We start from the raw sequence: 23329 nt of genomic DNA on the forward strand, positions 1-23329 counted from the left end.
CCATCCTTGCATCCCTGGGATGAATCCCACTTGATCATGATGTATGAGCCTCTTTTGAATTCAGTTTGCTAATATTCTGTTGAGTATTTTTGCATCTATGTTTATCAGGAATATTGGTCTCTAGTTTTCTTTTTTTGTGGGGTCTTTGCCTGGTTTTGGTATTAGAGTGATGTTGGCTTCATAGAATGTGTTTGGAAGTATTCCCTCTTCTTCTGTTTTTTGGAAAACTTTAAGGAGAGTGGGTATTATGTCTTTTCTACATGCCTGATAAAATTTCATGATTTTCCTACTTACATCTCATACTTAAATTCTTTGGAACACTTCAAAAAGTCTTGAGAGGAAATGAAGGTATTTGGTATCTTGAAAACATGTGGTTTTCATTTTATAGGGAAGATAGGAAATTTAGATGTGAAAATATTATTCAGTATTTAGGAGTAGTGATTTATTTTCTTTTTGATCTATGAACACAATGTTTGAAGGTATATGTTGAAATATATCTGTTAAATATATTTCAAGGTGATGTTACGTTTGGTTGATACTTAATCATGAATTTTAAAAAATGAAGATTCTTGATATTAATGTCTTCATGCATAACACAAGCTTCTGATTATGTTACGTCTTGTTTTTTGGCATGGCATGGACCAGTATGCATGGTGACACTGGGAGAGAGGTTGTCACATTAGTAGAGGACCCATCTAATAGCAAATTATTATGCGCATTGGCATTTCTAAGGGAGAAATTGTGTCCCAGAGTTTCATAGGGCCGTTGGCAACAATTTAAAGGTTTGAAAGTCAACAGAATAATGATTAGGCACCTTTGAGGAGCTGTGTTGTTCTCACATTCTTTTCATGCCTGATTCTCAAATGACTATGGTTTTTCCTCTCTACGTGTTTTTTCCTGAGGCAGATTGCCTGCATGCCTCACCGAAATGTGCCGTCTTCCCTTTGCTCCAGTTCCTTGGCTTCATGTTTGGTCTTAACTCTGAAAAGAGCTGGTAGCTGATCATTCATTATATAAAGAAGTACATTTGGCTAAGAGAAACTTTGATTTTTAAATGTAGTATTTGCTTTAGGCTTAAAGATCTTCCAGTGTTACTTTATAGTCTCCACATAAATAGCCAAACCATTAAATGGAAGAAAAAAAGTACATTCAAATAGGTCTTAAATCATGACAGGGGAGTGCCTTACCATGCTTAATATTTAATAAACAACTGATTTTTATTTAGCCAATAAGCACATTGAGAAAAATCACTGACTTTATATAACATTCCATGATGTTTTAATGGGCATTTTATGATATCAAGTCAGTTTTGTTTCTGATATGTTAATTACTGTGTTTTATATTTTGTTAACTTGTGATTTCAGAAATTATTGTTAAAGAAATTATATATGGAACTACTCTCGATACATTTTTAGCATTGTGCCCAAATTAAATAGGAACTGCAGTTTCTTTTCTACTCAAAGAAAAATATGTCAATCATTTATTTTAAGTAATAAAGTATTTTTTAAAAAAGCTTTCTTAAGGAAATGCCATCATTAAAAGTGTTTGGAATATCACTACATGAAATCCATCTTTCTCTTTTTTCTTTGACCCTTTTGAATGATTTGGGAAGGAAGGGAAGTAGGAAATTATAAGGGGATGGAAGGCAGTGGGGTGAGAATCAGGTGTCACATTTCTTACATTTGTCTTTCAGATGGAACCCCTCTGAGCTGGTGGGTTGGAGGAACCAATGAAACGCAGACGTATTGGGGAGGTTCTTTGCCTGATCCCCAAAAATGTACTTGTGGATTAGAGGGGAACTGCATCGATTCTCAGTATCACTGCAACTGTGACGCTGACCGGAATGAATGGTGATTTTCCTATGCTTTCCTTACGCAAAACGAAGTTTATTTTTCGAAATGGTTCACTCAAAATATGTATAGCAAGGCAGATACTGAACAAGTTAGTCCAGTGATGAAATTAGGTAAAGGGATGTTTTGTTAACCATGAATCGTGTACATTTTATTTTTGCAATAACAATAGACAGGGCGTCCGTTTCATGATACCTCTTCATTGTAAACCAGTTACCTTTCTCTTTAAAATCAGGTGTCATTAAAAATTCCATTATTCTCAAAAGATACTTACAACCATTCATTATTAAAGCACATTTCAATAATCTGCCTATGAAACCTTTAAACAAGTAAACTTAGAAGGTCCCACAATTATTGGGGAAGGTGTAGCTCTTTTATTTTTGCAAAGGACAGACCATGCCACAAAGAACTGAAGTTCTGTTTGTCGCATTTTGAACCTAAAACATTTAAGGATATGAAAGTCGAGCTCAAAGTATTCTTCTAAGTAGAAGAGAAGTCTTGTGCATATGTTCTCCTTTGGAAAGTTTAATACAATTATTATGTTATATTTGAGACCAGAGGTGGAATGTAGATTGACTTTATTTATTTGTGAAGTGAAATTTTAAATTCTCATATTCATGTTTCAAAAATGTATATCTTACATTGCTGAGCAACTGAATTTACACACAAGAATTTTTAAAAAATATTAACAGTCAATTTGGCTGTAAATATGATTGATTTGGTTGCAGAATAAACATTAATTCCAGAAATCAGTTAGCTGTTAATTGAGCTCATATTTTGGATTGCCTGATATTTCATTTATTTATTTGGCAAACATCAAGATTATATTATATCAGAAGACAGATTCTTTTAGAATATCCTAGAAAGAGGCATCCGTATGGCATCATGACTCTTTTCAGTGTTACACATTTGATAAGAATATTGTCTCTCTTACTCAAACTACAATTTTTCAAAATTCCTCCTGCCTTTGGAAAGCACTCTTTTCTCACTGCCTTCTCAAAAATAATGCCTACACAGTAATATTTATATTCTAAAATGGGAATAAAAAGGCTAAGAGCAGTGTTTACAGAAAGAAAACAGCCTAACCTAATCACCAGCAACTCCCTAGTGCCTCCATAACATTATTCATCAACACTAATTTCTAAAAATAACATTTGAAACTTCTCATATTAAGTTCTGTTTATGGTAAAGTAGTTTGCATGGAACTAACCTCCCTCATATAGCATCTATAATAGGAAATATATTTATAAAAACACCCACTTGATGTTAATTGGAGAACAACCAAATGTGGGCAGAAACTACGGTGTTAGTTGGGGGCCTTTAACCTGTGAAAGAAAGGAACTTAAGTGGGTGAGATGCATGTTTATGTGCCTTTTCCCTTCGGGGCACTCCCCAAACCACAAACCGTGGGGTGATTAGAACATTTCTAGGTGTTTTTTGACTTGAAGTATCAGAGGATAGAGTTTGGGGCTTCCAGAATCATTAGAAATTGAGGGAGTGCAAATCCCAGAAAGGAAAACCTTGCAGGAAGTCTACTATCAGCTCTGCCCAGATCCCCACGTGACCCTTGAACTGCACACACAGAGCGGAGGTTTCTAGGAACCAATCAGAGAGCTACAGCTGGAAAACTGTAGAGAAAACAAGCTATCAGTGGCTACTACCAGCGGAGAGACAGAATTTGGAGTTTAAGGCTTATTAATTGTAATGGGTTTTGTAAAGCCCTCAGCTTTCCATAGAAATGACAGAAGGTTCATGTTTTTACAGCAAGGACTATGTCCCCAGAACTGAGTATGATTGAAAATGAAAAGCAAAACTGACACAGCTCACCCTGCGGACATATAAAACCAACCTCCACAATTTATTGTGATAAGGCTCTGATTGCACTGCCTGCAAAAACAAAACAGTCTTCAGAGAATGATAACAAGAGTCCAAAGCCTTTATGGTGTATCACCCACAATATTCAGCGCCTTCTTAACAATTATTGCATATCCCACAAAAGGGTGAACTGCAATCCAAAGTCAAGAAAATAAAAGCAGTTAGTAGAAATAGACCCTGGGACACTGATGTTTGATTAGTAGGCAAAAACTTTAAAGCAACAATTATAAACATGACCAAAGATGTGAAGGCAAAAATAATCACAAGAGAGTATTTGAAGCAGACAAATGAGAATTCTATTAAAGAGGCAAAGGTAAATTTTAGAATAGGAAAGTACAACATCTGAAATGGAAAATGCACTGGATGGACTTGAACTCATATAGAGACAGCAGAAGAAATCTTCAGTGAACCTGAAGACAGCTTAATAGAAATCACTCAATCTGAAGAACACAGGGGAAAAAAGATTGGAGGAAAAATGAACAGAACCTTTGTGGCTTGTGGGAAAACAGCAGACTTAACAGGCAAGAAATTGGAGTCCCTGGAAGACAGGAAATAAAATGAGGTGGAAAAGAATTTGATGAAATAATGGCTGAAAATTTCTCAAATTTGTTTAAAGTAAAACACCCATGGTAGCAAGTCTCCATGATGGCGCCTGATGGTCCGCGCTTCCTGTTATACACACCAGCGTGTAATTTCCTCCCCTGCAATGTTGCCTGGACCTTGTGACTTGCTTCTAATACATAGAATATGGTGAAAGTGATGCGATGGCTCTTCTGAGGTTAGGTTACAAAAAACTGTGACTTCTGATTTGCTTGCAGCTCTCTCTCTGACGCGTCTAGCTTTCTTGTTTTGATGAAAAAAGTTACCATGTGGTGAGCTGCCCACATGGCAAGGAGTTGAGGGTGACCGTCAACCCCACAGCCAGTGAATAATGGAGGCACTCAGGCCAACAAGCAGCGAGGAACAGAAGCAGCCCACAGCCGCAGGAGTGCGGAAGGATCTGGAAGCAGATCCTTCCCTGTCAATCCTAGGATGACTACAGTCCTTGCCAGTGCTTTGATTGCAGCCTTGGGACAGACCCTGTGCCAGAGGATCCTGACACACAGAAACTGTACATCATTTATGTTATTGTTTTAAGTCTGTAAATTTGGGGATAATTTGTGAAGCCATAGTAGATAATTAATACAATATAAATGTACAGATTTCAGAAGCTCAGAGGAACTCAAGCAGAGTAAAAACACAGAAAAGCATGTTGGCTTGTTGTTCAAATTGCAAAAAACCATTGGTGAAGATAAATATTTTGAAAGCAGCCGGGGTGGGTGTATCTGGTAGAACACAGTCCATACAGGGCAACAATGGTGCAAATGAAGACCGACTTCTCATCAGGGGCGCAAGTCAGAAGACAATGGAATAATATCTTTAATGTGCTGTAATGAGAAAGCGATGTCAACCTAGGATTCTACACTGAACAAATGTATATTTCAATGAAGGTGAAATAAAGTCCTTCACAGATTAAACAGATACTGAGGGAATTTTTTGCCAGTAGAACTACACCATAAACTAACAGAAATTCTTAGGCTAAAGGGAAATAACACTGGATGAAAAATTAGACCTCAGGAAGGAAAGAAGAGGACTGGAAATCTTGACTGTGTCAGTAAATAAAATAGCCAGTGTTTAAATTCTTCTCTTAATTAAAAAATTAAAATTCACTGTTTAATTATATTATAACGTTTATAACATAAGAATTTAAAATATATTGCAATAACAGCACAAAGAACAGGTGTGTGTGTGAAGGGGGTGATAAAGAAGTTATCCCAGTAAGCTTCTGACATTTTATATTAAGTAATAAAATATATAAGCATAAAATCCGAGTAGACTATGATGAATTAAGGATGCATTAGTAAGGATCCATAAAGCAAACATTAAAATACAATAAACAGACATAGAGCTAAAAAGTGCATAAACAATAAAATTGAATACAAAAAATATGGAGGAAACCAAGTTGAGGTAGAAAAGGGGGAGCAGAAATACAAGAAATCCTAGAGGAAAAAATTAACAAGTACCAAAATGATAGGTCCACAAAGTATCAGTCATTACACTAATTACACAATAGATAAGCCATTCCTTTTATTATTCATTTATTTTGTTTTATAAAAATTGAATTATAATTGACAGAATTACTGGTTTCAGGTGCACAATGGGGTAATTTGATATTTTTAACCATTAGAAAATGATCACCTTGATATAAGCATTCCATCTAAAAAATAGAAAATGGCCAACTGAATTTAAAAATCACCAGCTTTATTCTGTCTGCAAGGGACATTAAAGTGCGGTATTTTTATATACTCAGATGAGCAGTTTGATCCTTACTTTTCTGTATGTGCAAATTTAGCTCAGAACATCTTGGCTTTGAGAGGCAGTAAAGACTGTTATTTATTTTATAGTTATGTTAATCAGAGTAATTTTAAGAATTTTGTTGTTGATGCTCTTTTTTTAGGACCAATGACACCGGATTCCTTTCTTACAAAGAACATCTGCCAGTGACTAAGATAGTGATTACAGACACAGGCCGACCGCACTCAGAAGCAGCTTATAAACTGGGGCCTCTACTCTGCCGGGGAGACAGTAAGTGGTGGCCGTGTGTTGCAAACACATCTGAGGAAAGTGATGTCACTTAAGAATCATGTTTCCATCATATAATAACTAATCAGATTTCTATTACAAAAACTCATAAGCAATGTCTGAACTAGTTCTTCTAGTCAGCCAATGAATAAAGTACCCCTATAAAGCACAATAAATAAATGTAATAAATGCTGTCATGGCAAACCTTGTTAAGATTCCAAGAAAAAGGAACCACTAAGCATCCCAATTTCATTGGTTCATAAATACATTCCCGTATTCATCCATAGCATTATCCACATAGGAAAACCTCAGTGTGCTACATACAGTTGTTCAGAAACAAATGTTTGTGAGTTTCCTACTTTGGGGCCTGGGCTGAAAGTAGAGCATCAATAGAATCGAATGTCAGTTGAATCAGACATGTTTCAACTTTTAATCTCATTCTTTTTCAGTTTGTGTGTGTGTGTGTGTTTACTCTAAATCAATGAGGCATGCTGTTTTGTATATCCAATGTATTAACACTCTAAACCAGAATTTTAAATTTCAAATACAGTTTCACAGAAAATACATATTTTCAGCAGGGAATGAAATGAGCATATGTACCCATTCATAACCTGTCTGAAACCTGTTAGGCTAGAGACTGATACATTAATTATTTATGCTTTTAGTTATTTCCAGAACTTAAAATGGAAATGGAAGAAACATTTATTTATATTAAAAGTGTGCCCCAAAATGAAAATTTTACCCCAGCCACTCAACAGAGGAAGAGACGATCTAACAATGCTGTGGATTTACAGAGATATGTAGCAGAAGTTGCTTCGTTAAAAAGCAAAGATGACCGGCCTATAAAAATTTATATGTACTTGTAAAAAACTGTCAGCCATTATACCTACTATCCCTAATCTTTATCATCTCTGCTTCCTGTTCTCACGGTAGGCCTTACACAGTCACATGAAGATGACATTAAGATATTTCATGGAGAGAAAAATTATGTGCAAAGAGATGAGGTTGTAAACTCAGGATGCATCCAGGATTGTGCAGTGAGCCTGTGTGAGCAGAGAAATCGTTCTGTACATCACATGCCCGTTTCTCTGCCGGCTCTGATCTTAATCCTTCAGGGTCCTAGGCTGGCTGTCGCCATCCCCCTTATTCCGGCTGCCACGATCCCCGGAAATCTGGTTTGCTTTGACTGACTCTCTCGAACTCTATCCCTTAGAGCTGCTTTCTTGCAGATGTCCTGCCATGATCTTAAACACATAGAACCTCTTTGCTTAGAGCAGTGATTCTCTCTCTGAGCCAATTTTGCCCCCTTAGGGGACATTTGGCAATAACTAGACACATTTTTGACTGTCACAGGTGTCGTAGGTTGAATGCCACTGGCATCTAGAGGGAGAAGCCAGCCACGCTGCTAAATATCCTGCAGCTCAGGAGGCGGGTCTCCACAGAGAAATATCTGGCCCAGGACATCAGGAGTGCAGAGTTGAGAAACTACGGCCTTAAACTTTTGTGACCTTGGGGTTTAGAGGGAGGATAACAATGTTGGGAATAAGAATTCACAAAGTGTGAAGTATTAGGAGACCTGCTCATTAGTTTGACTTATTAATGAAACTGTGGAGCGAGCTTTCCTTGGCCTTCTTGTCTCCTACGTCTGGGTCAGGGTTGAGGCTCATCCTCACATGTGGTCGCAGGACTGTTTTCTGCATGAAGGGCCGTTTTTCATTTTCTCAGTCAGCAGAGCAATGGCCGCACACAGTGACTGCCCCCTTTTCTCTTGGAGAAATCTGCAGCCCTGAAGCAATGCCCTAGGCAGTTTTTTTCTTCCCAGGTGAGCTAAATTGGGGTAGATAGGGGTATCCAGACAGAGGATCATGCACTGTGGGCCTTATGAACAGGAGAAAGATATGCAGGCACTATCCTGAAGGCATTAGGTCTGGAACATTGAATAATTTAAGGCTAAGAAATCACTTCATCCTTATGATCCCAGTGAATCATGAGAACCAGTTATAAACCTAAAGACCAGCAAAGTGACCTTTGATGTGAGACAAGGGAAAATGATGTAGATGGAACCAAGCAATGACTGGCATGGAGCTTAAAGAAGAGACTCTGCTAGAGAGGAGTTAAGGTTGAAAGAATGTGAGGGTGCTCCCCAGCTTTCTGGTTTGAGTAAAGCTGCTAGTTCCCGCCACTGAGACAATAGGATGCTGGTACCCGCCACTGTGATAACAGGATGCTGGTACCCGCCACTGAGACAACAGGATGCTGGTACCCGCCACTGAGACAACAGGATGCTGGTACCCACCACTGTGATAACAGGATGCTGGTACCCACCACTGTGATAACAGGATGCTGGTACCCGCCACTGTGATAACAGGATGCTGGTACCCGCCACTGTGATAACAGGATGCTGCTACCCACCACTGAGACAACAGGATGCTGGTACCCGCCACTGAGACAACAGGATGCTAGTACCCAGCACTGAGACAACAGGATGCTGGTACCCGCCACTGTGATAACAGGATGCTGGTACCCACCACTATGATAACAGGATGCTGGTAGGATGCTAGTACACTTCATTGAGACAAGGAATTTTTAGGTTTTCTTTGAAAATGGAAAGATGAGAATAAAAAAGAAACATTTTAGTTTTGTCACACAAACTAGAGATGTTGAAAATTTTATATCTAGCCATTTTTCTAGGAAAGAGACAGAAGCCTTGAGAAAGTAGGATAAATAAACAAAAATTACTCTGAGAGCTATTGGTCCCAGATGTGAGCCAGATATGAGCTTACCCCTAATTAACTGATGTTGTTTTTTTCTAAGCTTCTTTTAATTTTTTTTAAATGTAGGTGGTTCTGAAATTCCTTGTTACTGCTGCTGTTATTGTTTGATGCCAGAAGTCACAGATAACATCGTTATGCGTTTTACCCAAAAGTAGGTCAGATATGGATGATAAAGCTGCCTTTAAAGGTGTGCTGTAGACATGAAACTTGGTAAATATTGTTGTCCTTAATGAACTTATCTATTTATGAATATGGAAATAAATTTTTGAAAATATATGTAAAAAGTAAATGGCAGACTTTGCCATCCTATTTATGATAAAAATGAAGAAAATTAGGAACTGAAGGGAATTTCCCTAATGTTTTAAAGGCATCTGTGAAAATCTGATAGCTAATGTACTGAATAGTTGAAGACTTCAATGCTTCCCCTCTAAGAATATGATCAAGGCAAGGATGTCTGCTCTCACCTCTCCTATTCAATATCATACTGGTGGTCCTAGCACATGTAATAAATCAAGAAAAGGAATGTAAGACATATAGATCAGAAATGAAGAAATAAAAATGTGTCTGTTTACAAATGACATGGATTTTTAGATAGAATATCTATAAGATGTTATTAAAATATGAGTTTAGTAAGGTCACAAGATACAAAGTCAGATAAAAATAAATTATATTCCTATATGCTAATAATGAAATACTATAAATTGAATTTATTTAAAAAGTTTCTTTTACAGTAGCACCAAAAATATGAAATACTTTGATATACATATAACAAAATTATATAACATTGATGAGAACTAATTAAAGAACTAAATAAAAATATAATACTCATGGGTTGAAAGATTTCATATTGTTAAGATGTCCATTTTCCCCAAAAGGATATACAGATTTAATACAATCTCAATCAAAATCCAGCAGGTATTTTTCTTTTTCTTTTTTGTAGAATTTGGCAAGCTTATTCTAAAATTCGTATGGAAAAGTGAAGAAACCAGCATAGCTAAGCATTTTGAAAAATAAAATAAGGTTGGAGATTTATATTACTCAATTTTAAGACGTATTACAAAACTACAGAATTCAAGACAGTGTCGTATTGACATCAAGGTAGACAAATAGATTGATGGAAGAGAATGGAGAGCCTGGGGGGGGGAGGGATGTATAAATAAATAAATAAATATCTATATATATATGACTTATATATATGTGTGTGTGTACACAACTCAATGGAGAAAGAACAGTCCTTTTCAAGAGATAGTGCTGGAGCAATTAGAATCCATTTACAAAAACAGAAAGACTCTCAACCCATACTTTAAACCGCATACAAAAAATAACTCAAAGCTATAAATATGTCTCAGAAAATATAGGAGAAAAATCTTAGTGACCTTAGGTTAGACCTTAATTTCTTAGAAACAATACCAAGAGCATGATTCATGAAATTAAAAAAATAATAGTAAGTTGGGTTTCCCCCAAATAAAAAACTGCTTTTAAAATGACATTATTAAGAAAATGAAAAGCCGCACATGGAGGAAATACTTGCAAAATACATATCTTAACATGATAAAGGCTAGTATCCAGGATATATAAAGAACTCTCTCACTGGGCAATAATAAAAAAAAAAATCAAACTAATAAATGGACAAAAGATTTGCAGACATACTTCATCAGAGAAAATAGACAGATTTCAAGTAAGCACATAAAAAGATTCTCAATCTCACCGAATCACTGCGAAAATGTAACTTAATACCACAATGAGATGCCAACATACAACTCTTAAAATGGCTAAAATTAAAAAAGAAAAATAACTGGTAATAACAATGTTGAGGATGCAGGGCTGCTATACTCCTCATACCACTTTAGAAAAAAGTTTGGCAATTTAAAATAGTTAAACGCACATTCGCCGTTTAACCCAGCAGTTGCACTCCTAGATACACAGAAGAATGAAAAACCTGTACGTAGGTAGGGTTTATATTGGCTCTGTTCACAATTCAGTCTCCCAAAACCAGAAACCACCCAGCTATCCATCAGCTAGCAAATAGGTAAACTTTCCGTGTTCCGGTGGTGTGTCCACAGTGTACCGTGGAATGCTACTGAAGAGAAAAAAGAAATGGACTACTGGCAGATACTCGCCCAACATGAGTGCATCTCAGATGCACTATGCCAAGTGAAAGAAGCCTGACTCAAAAGACTACCTACTGGATGATTCTATTTCTAAGATTCTCTGGAAAAGGCAAAACTGCAGAAACAGAAAAAGGATCTCTGTCGCCAACAGATTGAAAGTGAGAGAAATTTTGCAAAGGGGAACAAGTGTAGGAAATGTTCTGTATCTTGAGTGTGGTGGTGGCTTTTGACTTTATGTGTTTGTCAGAATTCCTAAAGCTACCCACAAAAGCTCAGTTTTATTTCATGGAAATTATCCTTCAATACATCTGACTCGAAGAACAAAAATGAAAGCAAAACCTAAATGATATTATGACTAGTTATAGTTGCTTAATTTTTTTAAGAAGATTTTTTGAGTTTAGGTTTACAATGAAATTGAGAGGAAACTATAGAGATTTCTCATTTATCTCCTGCTCACATGCATGTATAACCTCCCCCATTACCATTACTCACAAGAATGGTACATTTCATACCAAGGATCATAGCTGCTGCTTTTAAATCTAGGTCGTTAAGAAATACCAGAAGAAAACTCATAAAATAATAAGGGTTTTAGGAATATGGGTATTCGCCAAGACAGTCTTGGAATCCTGCTGAATGTTCGAGTTACATTAACTTTAGAAGCAAAGAGTCAAAAGAAAGAGTCATAGGAAGACATCTGGGCTTGCCAGTTGGCAGAGGAGTTGTAACGAGGAGGCTCACTCCTGTACTTTCCAGTCACTCTCCCAGGAGCAGTGGGATCGTCTTCATGTTTGAGATGCCATCAAAAGTCTTCCAGTAATTCCTCCACTGTTCAGCACACCTAAAAATAACCCAGCAAGCATGCCGACTATGGTTGCAGGATCTTCAGAACCCTCCCCAGATGCTAAGGAGAGAGTAGAAGTCCAGTGTTCACACATAGGGTTAGATGTTTAACATCTACCAGGAAGACAAGTACAGGGACCTTTCCCCACCTCTGCAGGTCCTGCATCATGAAGGAAATTTGTGGACCACTGATGGCATCTGGCTCCCGTGTCTCTCCACTTGCCTTCCTTCACCTGCAAAATCTCCCAATCCTTTCGCTGAAATCTTTCACATCCAGGTTCAAACCCTTCTTCCACGAAGCCTTCCACGGGTTCCTAGAGGACTTTGTCTTGCCCTTTCAAAGAACTTTGAATGTATTACAAGGATGTATTTCTCATACTGGTTTTTAATTATTTTTGAGTCTCTCAAAAGCAAGTACATTGCTCATTATTGTGTTCCTGGCATGTAGTACATTACCTGTTACATGAAAGATAATCAATAAATAGCATTTTATAACAGAATGAGGATGATCCATCATAGACAGTTCCAAGAAACCGATAGCTTGTGAATAATTTGTCAGAGACATAAATAAATTTTTGATCATGTAAGCAATCGAATGATATGCAAATATATACTTTTAATGAAAGTAATTTAGATTATATTGTAAAGAGTTACTCTGATTAAAAAAATTACACATTATAAAAAGCAGCTAGTTCCACCCAAGCCATGTCTCATCAATACACGAGTTTGTGGCAGGAAAAGTATTTTCAAATACACACACTATTTTACTTAATATTTTGATTTTCACTCTTTTAATGAGAGTACCTTTGTAAAACTGAAATACTTTCTCCTTGGAGAGAAAAAAAATTTTGTGGCCTACTTTGCTTTGTTTTTTATTTTTTTTAAAAAGCCTCCCATTACTATCAAGAAAACTTGACAAATGTGAGGGAAGAAACCTTCTTTGTGACACTTCCAAAAGATTTCCATTTTCTTGAGACTGGGAATCCTAGTGATACTCAAGATTCATTGTTTTAAAATTAAATATGAATGGCTTAATTGACAGAGTCATAAAATTTTAAGATACCCACACAAATGTCAGAGAAAATAATGTAATAATCACTAAGAGTTACATAACTCCAAGATAATGCTTAATACCATTACTCATAAAAGCATTACTGCAGACATTGCTAAATATTTCTAGTGCAGGGCTTCCCAACCTGGACACTCTTGACTTTGGGCTGGGTAATTGCCCCTGCTATGGGTGGGGCCTCCTGTGCATTGTGGGGCATTGGGCAGTATCCCTGGTCTCTACCCACTAGATGCCAGTAATACCTTTTGCCCCATGTGACAACCAAGTGTGTCTCCAGAAATTGCAAGTGCCCCCTGGGGTGCAGAATTCCCCCTGGTTGAGAAGCACTGAATTGGACAGTGGAGTAGAAAAAGAGATTAAGAAATACATTGGCAAAACTTATTAACTGAAATTGACAGAGAAAGAAGAAACCCAATTGAAAGGAATTGCTTTATATTGACTGTATCTCAAATACATATTCAACTTGAATGATCCTGCCGAACCTTAGAAAAAGATTGTGTAATTTTAAAAGGTTATAGCATCGCAAAGGTTTTGTATTAAACTCATTTTTAAATTTTGGACAGTCTCGATCTATTTTGAAAAATGAGAAAATTAGCTTTCATTCTCTTCTCTCCTTTTTCTCCCCCACCACCCACTTTTCACTAGTTTTGCTGTTATTTATCTAGTTGTTCATTTCTTAATGCTAAGCTCCCTGTTTCTTGAATGATTTTTATTTTTATTTGTTTCTTCTTGGGTCTCATTGTCAGGTAGTTGATTATTTTCCATTTTCTTCTCTCCAGAAAGACTCATGAGTGCTGCATATCCTGAGTTTGCACGTACTTGAGAGTATTTGTTGTGTCAGAACTCTAAAATAATCTTGGCTGGTTTAACTTTATAGTATTTTTTGGTAACAGCTTTACTGAGATATAATTCACATGCTCTACAATTTACCTGTTCAAACTGTACCATCTAACCTTCTTTTATTTTATTTAATTACATGAAGAACATTGTGTTTACTAGGCTCCCCCCTTCACCCAGTCCCCCCCACATACCCCTTCACAGTCACTGTCCATCTGCGTAGTAAGATGCTGTAAAATCACTACTTGTCTTCTCTGTGTTGCACAGCCTTCCCCGTGCCCCCCACGCACTATACATGCTAATCGTAATGCCCTCTTTCTTTTTCCCCACCCTTATCCCTCCCTTCCCACCCATCCTCCCCAGTCCCTTTCCCTTTGGTAACTGTTAGTCCATTCTTGGGTTCTGTGATTCTGCTGCTGTTTTGTTCCTTCAGTTTTCCTTTGTTCTTATACTCCACATATGAGTGAAATCATTTCATCTAACCTTCTTTTAGCATGTTTAATATCTTTAGTACATTACAGAGTTGTGCAGTCATCCCCACAGTGAATTTTAGAACATTTTCATCACCCCAAAAAATGCATTTACCAGACACTTCCGTTTCCCTCGGTCCCCCATTCCAAGTTGTGGACAGCGCTTCTTTATCTCCTGGTCCTGAATATTGCTATGGAGAATTCTAAGGTCACGTTAACTTTCCCCTTTGTAGGTGATTAGCTTTTTCAGACTGATACTTAAAGGAATAATTATCCTTAAAGGTCAGTAAGTTAACAAGGATGTACCTCAGTGTTGTGCATTGGTATTAATTTTTCCTGAAATCAGATGTGATATGGTAAAATGTACATATATTTTGTAAGGTGTTAAAATTGTTGCAAACATGATCTAAATTTCTTTTCCCGGTTCATTAATCTGAACAAGGTAGTACTTTTAACTCTCTGTCATTTGAATTTTTCAACCTATTTTATTAAATGCGTTTCTTCTCAGTTAATTCATTGCATACAAATTTTTTGCCTAATCAAGTAACTCTGAAAACTTGCATAGTCAGAAAGGATTGTTCTAAGTTTCTTGTTATAAGAAATTCTTGTCATTGAGATTAGTTTCTTTATTTCTTCTGCATCAACTCATTCACCTGTCTGAGAAATCACAGCTGCCCAGAATGCATTAAATAACCAAAGGTGCATGTTGGCAATAAATAACTTTGCAGAAGTTGCATTCTTAGACTGGAAATAGATATCGACTGGTGATTTGGTTAATTTCTCTTCTGTTGGACAAAATTTTGTTCATTTGGCAGACTATGTATAAACCATTAAAAATAGTAAGGATCAATTCCATTTTAACAGATAATCATATAATTTTGCAAGCTCCACTATGTCTGATGGTCCTCCATTATCGGGAAATTCTTTTTAATTTCTATATTTTAGTTTCTTTCCTTGGGTTTCCCTTATTTAGTTTTCCTAATGTTTCTCCACTTTTTTACCCTCTCTTCCTCTCCCCATTTCCCACTTCTTCCCTTCCCCTCTTCTTTGTCCCCACTCTCCGTTCCTCTTTCTCCTTGTTTACCAAAGAAACTGAGTTTATTTATTGAGATACATGTAATGCAACCTACCTGGGAGTGATTCAACTTTCTGATTGCTACTCTGACAGAGGAAATCTTACATAATTTCATTCACTGATATATTTTGAGCCAATACATTGTCCTTGGACCTTGAGTTTTCTTGGGAGGAGATAGACAGTAAACAAGTAAGTAAAATATATGGTATGATAGATGCTAGTAAGTGATGTGAAGACAATGTAATTGAGCAGGAGGAGCTGAAGCTGGAAATTTTAAGTAGGATTTTCATTAAGTGCTTGTTACGAAGTTGGCATTTGAATAAAATTCAAAGGAACTAAGAGAGAAGGCCTCTGTATATCTGTGAGTGTACTCTGTCTAGACAGAGGAAAAAGTCGGAGTAACATGCAGACATGGGAACGTAGCTGGCTGCTCACAGAACAGGACAATGGTCAGTGTGTTTGGAGCAGGTGAGCAAAGAGGAGAAGAGCAAAAGAAGGCAGGGAGGGAGCTAGTGATCAGATCATGGAGGTTTTCAAAGGTCTTTATTTTTCCAACCTGTATGAGGTAAGGAAACAGAGAATTCTGAGAGGAGGAATGGTGTGATCTTCATTTTAATGAGATTGAATAGGGTACAACTGAAATAAGCAGAACATTGGTGAGCTCACTCCGCCAGCCCAGCGGAGGGATTGTGGTGGCTTGGGCCATGGGCCAGTGATGATACTTATATATGGGTATAGTTCAGAAGGAGAAGCAATAGAATTTGCTGCTGGATAGATGTACGTTGCAAAAGAAAGAGTCAAGAATGACACCAAGGTGTTAGGTCTAGCAGTCGATTAGAGGCATAGAGTTGGCACTAATGGAGATGGAGAAGATTGCTGCTGGGGTAAAGGAGTCCCAGAGCAATTTAAGTTGAGGTGCCACTGGATATTCAGATAGAAATGGTAGGGTTATTTGTTTTACAGTTCCAGGCTTCAGATATATATTTATGAGTCATCAGCATATTGAAAGCCACAAGGTGGACCAGCAGGAGTTACTGTGGATGGAGAAGTGTAATGACAGGGCCTTGGAACATTCCAACATTGATAAGTTGGAGGTAAGGAGGAAGAAAGAAAGAAAACTAAAAATGTACTGTTAATGACAAAGGCAAACGATGCTAGTATTCTGGACTCCAAGTAAAGACAATGTTTCATAGAGAGGAGAACAATTAATTATGTTACTTGATAGGTTAAGTAAGATGAGGGTCAAGAACTGACAAAGGACTAGCATCTAGAATACATAAAGAACCCTCAAAAGTTAACAGCAGAGAAAAGGGAAACAATCAATTATCATATGGATGTTATGGACCGAAGTATTTCCCCACCTCCAAAATTCATGTCAAAGTCTTAACCTCTGATGTGACTGTATTAAGCAGTAGGGTCTTCAAGGAGGGAAGGTAAGTTAAATGAGGTCATAAGTGTGGGGCTCTAATTTGCTTGCACTGGTGTCCTTATAAGAAGAGGAAGAGACTCCAGAGAGCTCTCGCTTTCCAACCGAATACAGAGGAAAGGCCATGTGCGGACATAGTGAGAAGGTAGCCATCTGCAAGCTGGGGATACGATGGGTAGAAGGCATGAAAAGACCCTTCACAGAAGAAGGAATAAAGATGGCAGATAAGCACATGGAAAGGTACTCAAAATCATTAACCACTGGGCAAATGTATATTAAAACCACAATGACATGTCACTACACAACATCCAAAATGTATTGTCCAAAAAACAGTGACAATACAAAATTCTGGCCAGGTTGTGGAGAAACTGGATCACTCCTGGGAAACTGGATCACTGCCAGCCTGGAAAGAGTTTGGCAGTTTTTTTAAAAAGAAAGCCCACAGCCCTGATACAATCCAGTGATTGTACTCATTGGCATTTATCCCAGAGAACTGGGAATTTGTGTTCATACAAAAATCTGTGCATGGATGTTTGAAGCAGCCTTATTGGTAATAGCTGAAAACTGGAAATGACCCAGATGTCTTTCAACAAGAGAATGGCTGAAATAATTCTGGTACATCCATACCATGGAATACTACTCAGCAATGAAAAAGCATGAATTATTGATACACACATCAACCTGGGTGAATTTTCAGAGAGTAATTCTGAGTGAAAAGCACATCAGTCTCAAAGAGCTGCATGCCATATGCCTTTATTTGTAGAAGAGTCTTCAAATGGTTGCCATGGGGTTACAGAGGGCAGGGAGGGCAGGAGAGAAGAGGGTGCAGCCATAAAGGGAAGCCTGAGGAATACTTGGGGTCATCCAAATGGTCTGCATCTTGACTGTATCCAGTGTCATATCCTGGTTTTGATGTTGTACTATGGTTTTGCAAGATGTTACCACTGGGGAAAACTAGTAAAGGGTACATAGAATCTCTCTATTATTTCTTACAACCGTATGAAAATCTACAATGATCTCAAAAGTAAAAATTCTAGTTAAAGAAATCCATATTTCCAGCTTTTTAAAATGATTCTTTTGCATTCAGAAAGATTCCTTTGGCTAGAAAATGACCCCTTGGCTTTGGCATTTCTCTATTTCATTTTACTTTAATTACTTCTAAGAAAGGTAGTGTTATGAAACTCACCAAGTTTTATACATTAAATACATTAGCTTTTTGTAAGTCAATCATACCTCGATAAAGTGGTATAAAAAAGAAAGGTAGTGTTGGCATATCATATGCCTTTCGATTTTAAGTGTAGAACATACTGTCTTAAAAAGTAATATTTTTTAAGAACAGCTTTATAGAGAGATAATTCACAGCCCATACAATTCACCCACATCAAGTGACCCATATAAAGTCAATGACTTTTAGTATATTCATGGCATTGTATAACCATTACAATCAATTTTAGAACATTTTCATTAACCCCTGAAGAACTCTGCACTCCATTCCCCTACCTGTCATCCTTCAATTCCTCCAATTCCGTAGCCCTAGGAAAACCCTAATCTAATTTCAGTCTCTGTAAGTCTGTTATTTTTTAAAGGATGATTTATTAATAGTATAAATTAAAGTTTAGCAAAAGAAATATTAGAAAAATCACGTGTAATCTCAATATTCCACTAATTTTATTTTCCCAAGCAAGCTCTTTTTACTTTATATATGGCTTTAAATACTTAGTACATCTTCCTCTTCTATGTAAATAACTGTAAGGATCCTGTCACCTGTGACAGTTTTTTTTTTTTTTAATTCTGGAAAGACAAAAGGTGGCATTCCTGAAGGAGTCTTTCCAAATTTCTAGGACCCTATATTCAATTTAGTTGGAAATATAGTATTAGTTCCTTTAGAAAATGATTTAGTAATTATTAATTACAAAGAATAATACATCATGATTTGTTTTTGTTGGGCTGATAAAAGGGGTCTTCCCCTCCTAACTTGAACTCATACAACAAGTGGTTGCATCCAGATCTGTGACTGGAGCTTCCTAGGGGTTTTAAACCACCTTAGCCACACCCTCCTCTCCTCAGAAGGCCTGTTGCTCCCTGCTGGGCTCTGCTGTCCCCTCCTCCTGGCCCCTCCTTTCTCTGAGGCAGCTCAGTGTCTTCGGCTCTTAGCACAGTCTGTAAAGAGCTGAAATCTCATATACCATTAACAGTATGTGATCATGAAAATATTGGCCTTTGCTTTCTTTATAACTGTTTTGAATTAGCAATTTCTTGATCCAATAAAAATGTTCTTCATTTTTTACCTATTGTGAATCTGTACAATAAGCTTTGCTAACTAGACAAAATAGGTTCTATTATGTGTCTGAGAATGTTTCAGCTTCCTAAGGTAATAAAATTGTGTTCACTCTGTTAAAAGGGCTCATTGTAAAGATAGCAATTCAAAGAATTATTCCTCTCCTTCGGCTCGTTCCCCAAAACCTTCTGGATCATATTTTATTGGGTAGGTTGTGATATAAAATGAAACAAGTGAAATATTATGTCTTACAGTAATATTATCTAATTTAGTCCTTTAATTCTGAATAAGCTGACCAAATAAGTAAGATTTAATATTATCCCATAATTTAATGTTATAGCTTTATTTTAATTTTCATATATATAACATTTCAACAGAAAGACATTTATTCAATTCCTTCCAAAAATAGGTCAGGTAAGAATTTTCCAGAGAACAAATGTATTGTAATCCCTGATTTGATATTTTGCATTTGCTTGCATTCTTTCCTAGAGATCAAAATGTCGATGCGTAGAAATAACTGTGAAATGGAAACAAGGACCAGGCTTGACATACTCAGATAATATCCAATTTCTTGGCTGTAGGAAAAAACCAAGCCCTCAAAGAATATTCTCAGTTGAATAATTTCAGCTCTAAAATTGTCCACAGATGAGCTGAGAATTGACTTTTGAGTCAGGTCCATAAGAAAAACAGAAAAAATAAGACAGACATAAGCACTGTGTGTTTGGTCCAGAATTTATATTAAAACCTAAGGAACAAAGAGAAGCTGAGTCAAGTGGGTGATTTTTAACTCTAGCTAGGTATCCGTCCTCTGCTAACATAATGAACCATCGTTTTGAAATTACTGTTTTCTAGCTTTAGAGGATCAATACATCTTTCCCCCAGGAAGATGATTTAGATAGGAGAATTTTATCCAGTGTTATGAGTGCGGTGGGTTAAAACTCACGATGTGTATGATGTTTGGTGTGTCAGGAACCTGCTGGTGACAGCGACGATGCATATACTTCATTTCTCTGATGGTCGTTCTCATCAACCACACATGATCCGTTGGATTTCACTCCTGTCACTTCATGCCGCTGCATGTATATTTTACTTCCCATACTTTCTGCTATATTAAGACTCACAGTATTGTTTTCAAAAGGAAAGTTGTAGAGACAACAAAAAGAACGGGAGAGTGAAGACCAGACGTTATATTTGGACAGAAATTATTATTAAATTTATAGTGCATGTAATTTTTTCACATATCTTAGTTTATACCCCAGCCTTTTACACCTTTTCTCCCGATTTAGAACATTTTTAAACTTTTTGAGAGCCTTTTTTCCTACTCTTGATCTACTTCACTATTATAAGCAAAGTAAAATAACTGAATGACAAGTGCATTTTCCTAAGAATATCAGCATAGTACAGAGTAATTGTCTTTAATTAGTTGGGAATATTTTGAATGCCAATCTCGGTTTAGCAAATCACAAGGCCTATTAATGAAAACAGTTAATTGAGGGTGTAAGTCTGTGAAGTGTGTATGTTAGAAGTGTTAGAACAAAAAACACCCCAAGCTTCCTAAGAGTTTTTGTTATTCAAAGTAAAGTAGGTGTTTAAAATTTGAAGCTGTAAAGATTGAGTCTATTAATGTTTGGCAGGTCCTTATCATATCACTTCGGCAGGTGATGGCATTTAGGCTGAGGCTGTTTTTCTTATATAAAATACAACATTCAGACCATTTCTGCAGCGATCATCCCTCTCCTGTTTTGGAAGGAATCCAGGATTGCAATCCTCGTAATATCTCCATTGTATGCTCATGTCTTGTATAGTCTATAGTTAATAAAAAAAAGAAAAGCGAGTTTGTATAGATTAGCAGTATGTTTAATAAATATGCTAAAAATGGAAAATGTAATTATGTCAGTTTATTTCATGAATTTTTCTTTTTAAATATTTTCCCTTTTAAAAACACAGGGCCATTTTGGAATTCAGCTTCCTTCGACACTGAGGCGTCATACCTTCATTTTCCTACTTTCCACGGAGAGCTTAGTGCAGATGTGTCTTTCTTTTTTAAGACAACAGCTTCTTCTGGGGTGTTTTTAGAGAACCTGGGGATTACCGATTTTATACGGATAGAGCTACTCTGTAAGTTTCCTTTTTCTTAGCAGTCTGTGGGATTCTATTTAGTAGAAAATCCTTGAACTAATTTTTAGAGTACTCTGTTTTTACCTTATCAGCTGAATCATTTGATTGTGTCCCTTTGGAAAAAATTCTACTAAAGTTAGCCTTTTTTGCAAGAAGATAATTTAATGCTTTACATGTGATAATTAGGGAAAATCATTGGTATCTTCTAGAACCAATTTAGGAGGGGTTTTAAATTCAAATAATTGAAACATTTTTTAAATTAAATTCTCAGTTAATTGCAAAAGTCAATCAACCAGCCATGATTTTGACATTGTCTTAGACTGCTATTAGTATCTTCATAGCAAATATGTATTGCATGCTTTTAAAATTATGTAAATTATTATAAAATTAAATAATAAAATATTTTAAATGATTTTTTTACCGAAAATGCCAGAGGCTGTTTAGTTTTGTGGCCCTGGCTAAATAGCTTTGCTCTTTATCAATATGAAAAATTAACTCAGAGGGCGAATTTCTTGAAATCTGTTATTTTCCAAATACATTGTGCTGTCTCCTTCTGTGTCTGTCCTTTATCAATGTCTTCGTTTCCTTGTGTAGGATTCAAACCGTTATCTTTATATTTAGTGATTGCTCTCCTGTGGGGCTCTTCCTAAGGATATTGAAGCTCAGCTCCCCACCACAGGCACTAACCTGATACAAGCTTCTTTGTATCTATGATTTCCAGCTCCAGCAGTGGTGACCTTTTCATTTGACGTGGGGAATGGGCCTTTTGAAATCTCAGTGCAGTCACCTGCTCACTTCAATGACAATCAGTGGCACCATGTTCGAGTCGAAAGGAACATGAAAGAGGCATCAATTCAAGTGGACCAGCTCCCACCAAAGATACAACCCGCTCCAGCTGATGGGCATGTCCTTTTACAGCTGAACAGTCAGCTCTTTGTGGGTAAGCTCTGTCAGCAGTTTGTTATTTAATTGTGTCATGTAAGTGCAGAGATGGGCCAAATAAAACGATACCAACTGAAAATAATGATAATAACAACCACAAACCCCTGATCATTGAGAACCTATATTCCAGGCTGTGCCAGGGTTTTTTATTTCTTCCTCAGATCCAAACTGGGAAATAGGTATTATTATCCCTGTTGTACTAATGAGGTCAAGGTTCAAAGGATTGAAGTGACTTGCCTCCAGAAATCCACCGACTAAGTGAGATTCAAATTTCTGTTTGTCTAATTCCTAAATCTGTATTTTTAATATTTCAGATTATGTGCTCTGTTCTAAATTTGTTTCTGTTTTTTTTTTTTTTTATATTAGTGCTTTTCATGTTATATTGGAGGTGTTTATCTCTGTTCCCAGAGGAGTCCAGGAACCTTCCTGGTAATTCCAGCTAATGCCAACCAGTGATCCCCATAAAAACAGGCCAAGAGCAGAAAAAAGAAAAGCAGAAGAAAAGTGTGCAAACCCATAGCTTGGCCTGTCTCACCAGTGTCCTGCTGGTGTCATTCATTTTGCCCATATTTTGGAGAACTTCTGATTGCCTACCTTGTATTTATATCTAAGCCTTGTTCCTTTTATTTTCTAAACACATTCACTTGGTATTTATGCACTTGATAGTGGAATCCTTCTGATGTGTTTGTTTTATTTTGCATCTTTGCTAATTACTTCACAGAGCTTACAGACTGTAAAGTTCAAGGAATTATCTCTTACTTGATCACTTTTCATATATTTTAATGTAAATGCACAACACTATAAAGCAGGATAAATAATAAATGATCAGAAATTATATTTCAAGCATTTCTAAGAGTGATGTTCTAGAACAAAATTAATCAGATCCCCATTACATCAGATCCCCATTTTATTGCTTAATAACTTGTTTTGTTAACACTTTCTCACTGCAAAAGATGAAGCTTATTTGTGATATAGTGGGATTTCTAATGAGCTTATGGACTCATTTTTTTCTATTATTTATTCTTTCTGTCAATAAATATTT

General features: G+C 36.7%; 1 protein-coding gene across 3 annotated transcripts in view; it reads left to right on the forward strand.

The window, feature by feature from the left end:
• CNTNAP4 (contactin associated protein family member 4) overlaps positions 1-23329 on the forward strand; it is a 223157-nt gene that overhangs the window by 168539 nt on the left and 31289 nt on the right. For all 3 annotated transcript variants that reach the window (XM_073225716.1, XM_073225717.1, XM_017667920.3), the window contains exons 14-17: positions 1694-1850; positions 6223-6350; positions 21175-21345; positions 22067-22285. In XM_073225716.1, coding sequence (XP_073081817.1) covers positions 1694-1850; positions 6223-6350; positions 21175-21345; positions 22067-22285 — 675 coding nt within the window. The remainder of the gene's footprint in view (positions 1-1693; positions 1851-6222; positions 6351-21174; positions 21346-22066; positions 22286-23329) is intronic.

The sequence above is a fragment of the Manis javanica genome, chromosome 17, assembly GCF_040802235.1.
Source record: "Manis javanica isolate MJ-LG chromosome 17, MJ_LKY, whole genome shotgun sequence".
NCBI lineage: Eukaryota > Metazoa > Chordata > Mammalia > Pholidota > Manidae > Manis > Manis javanica.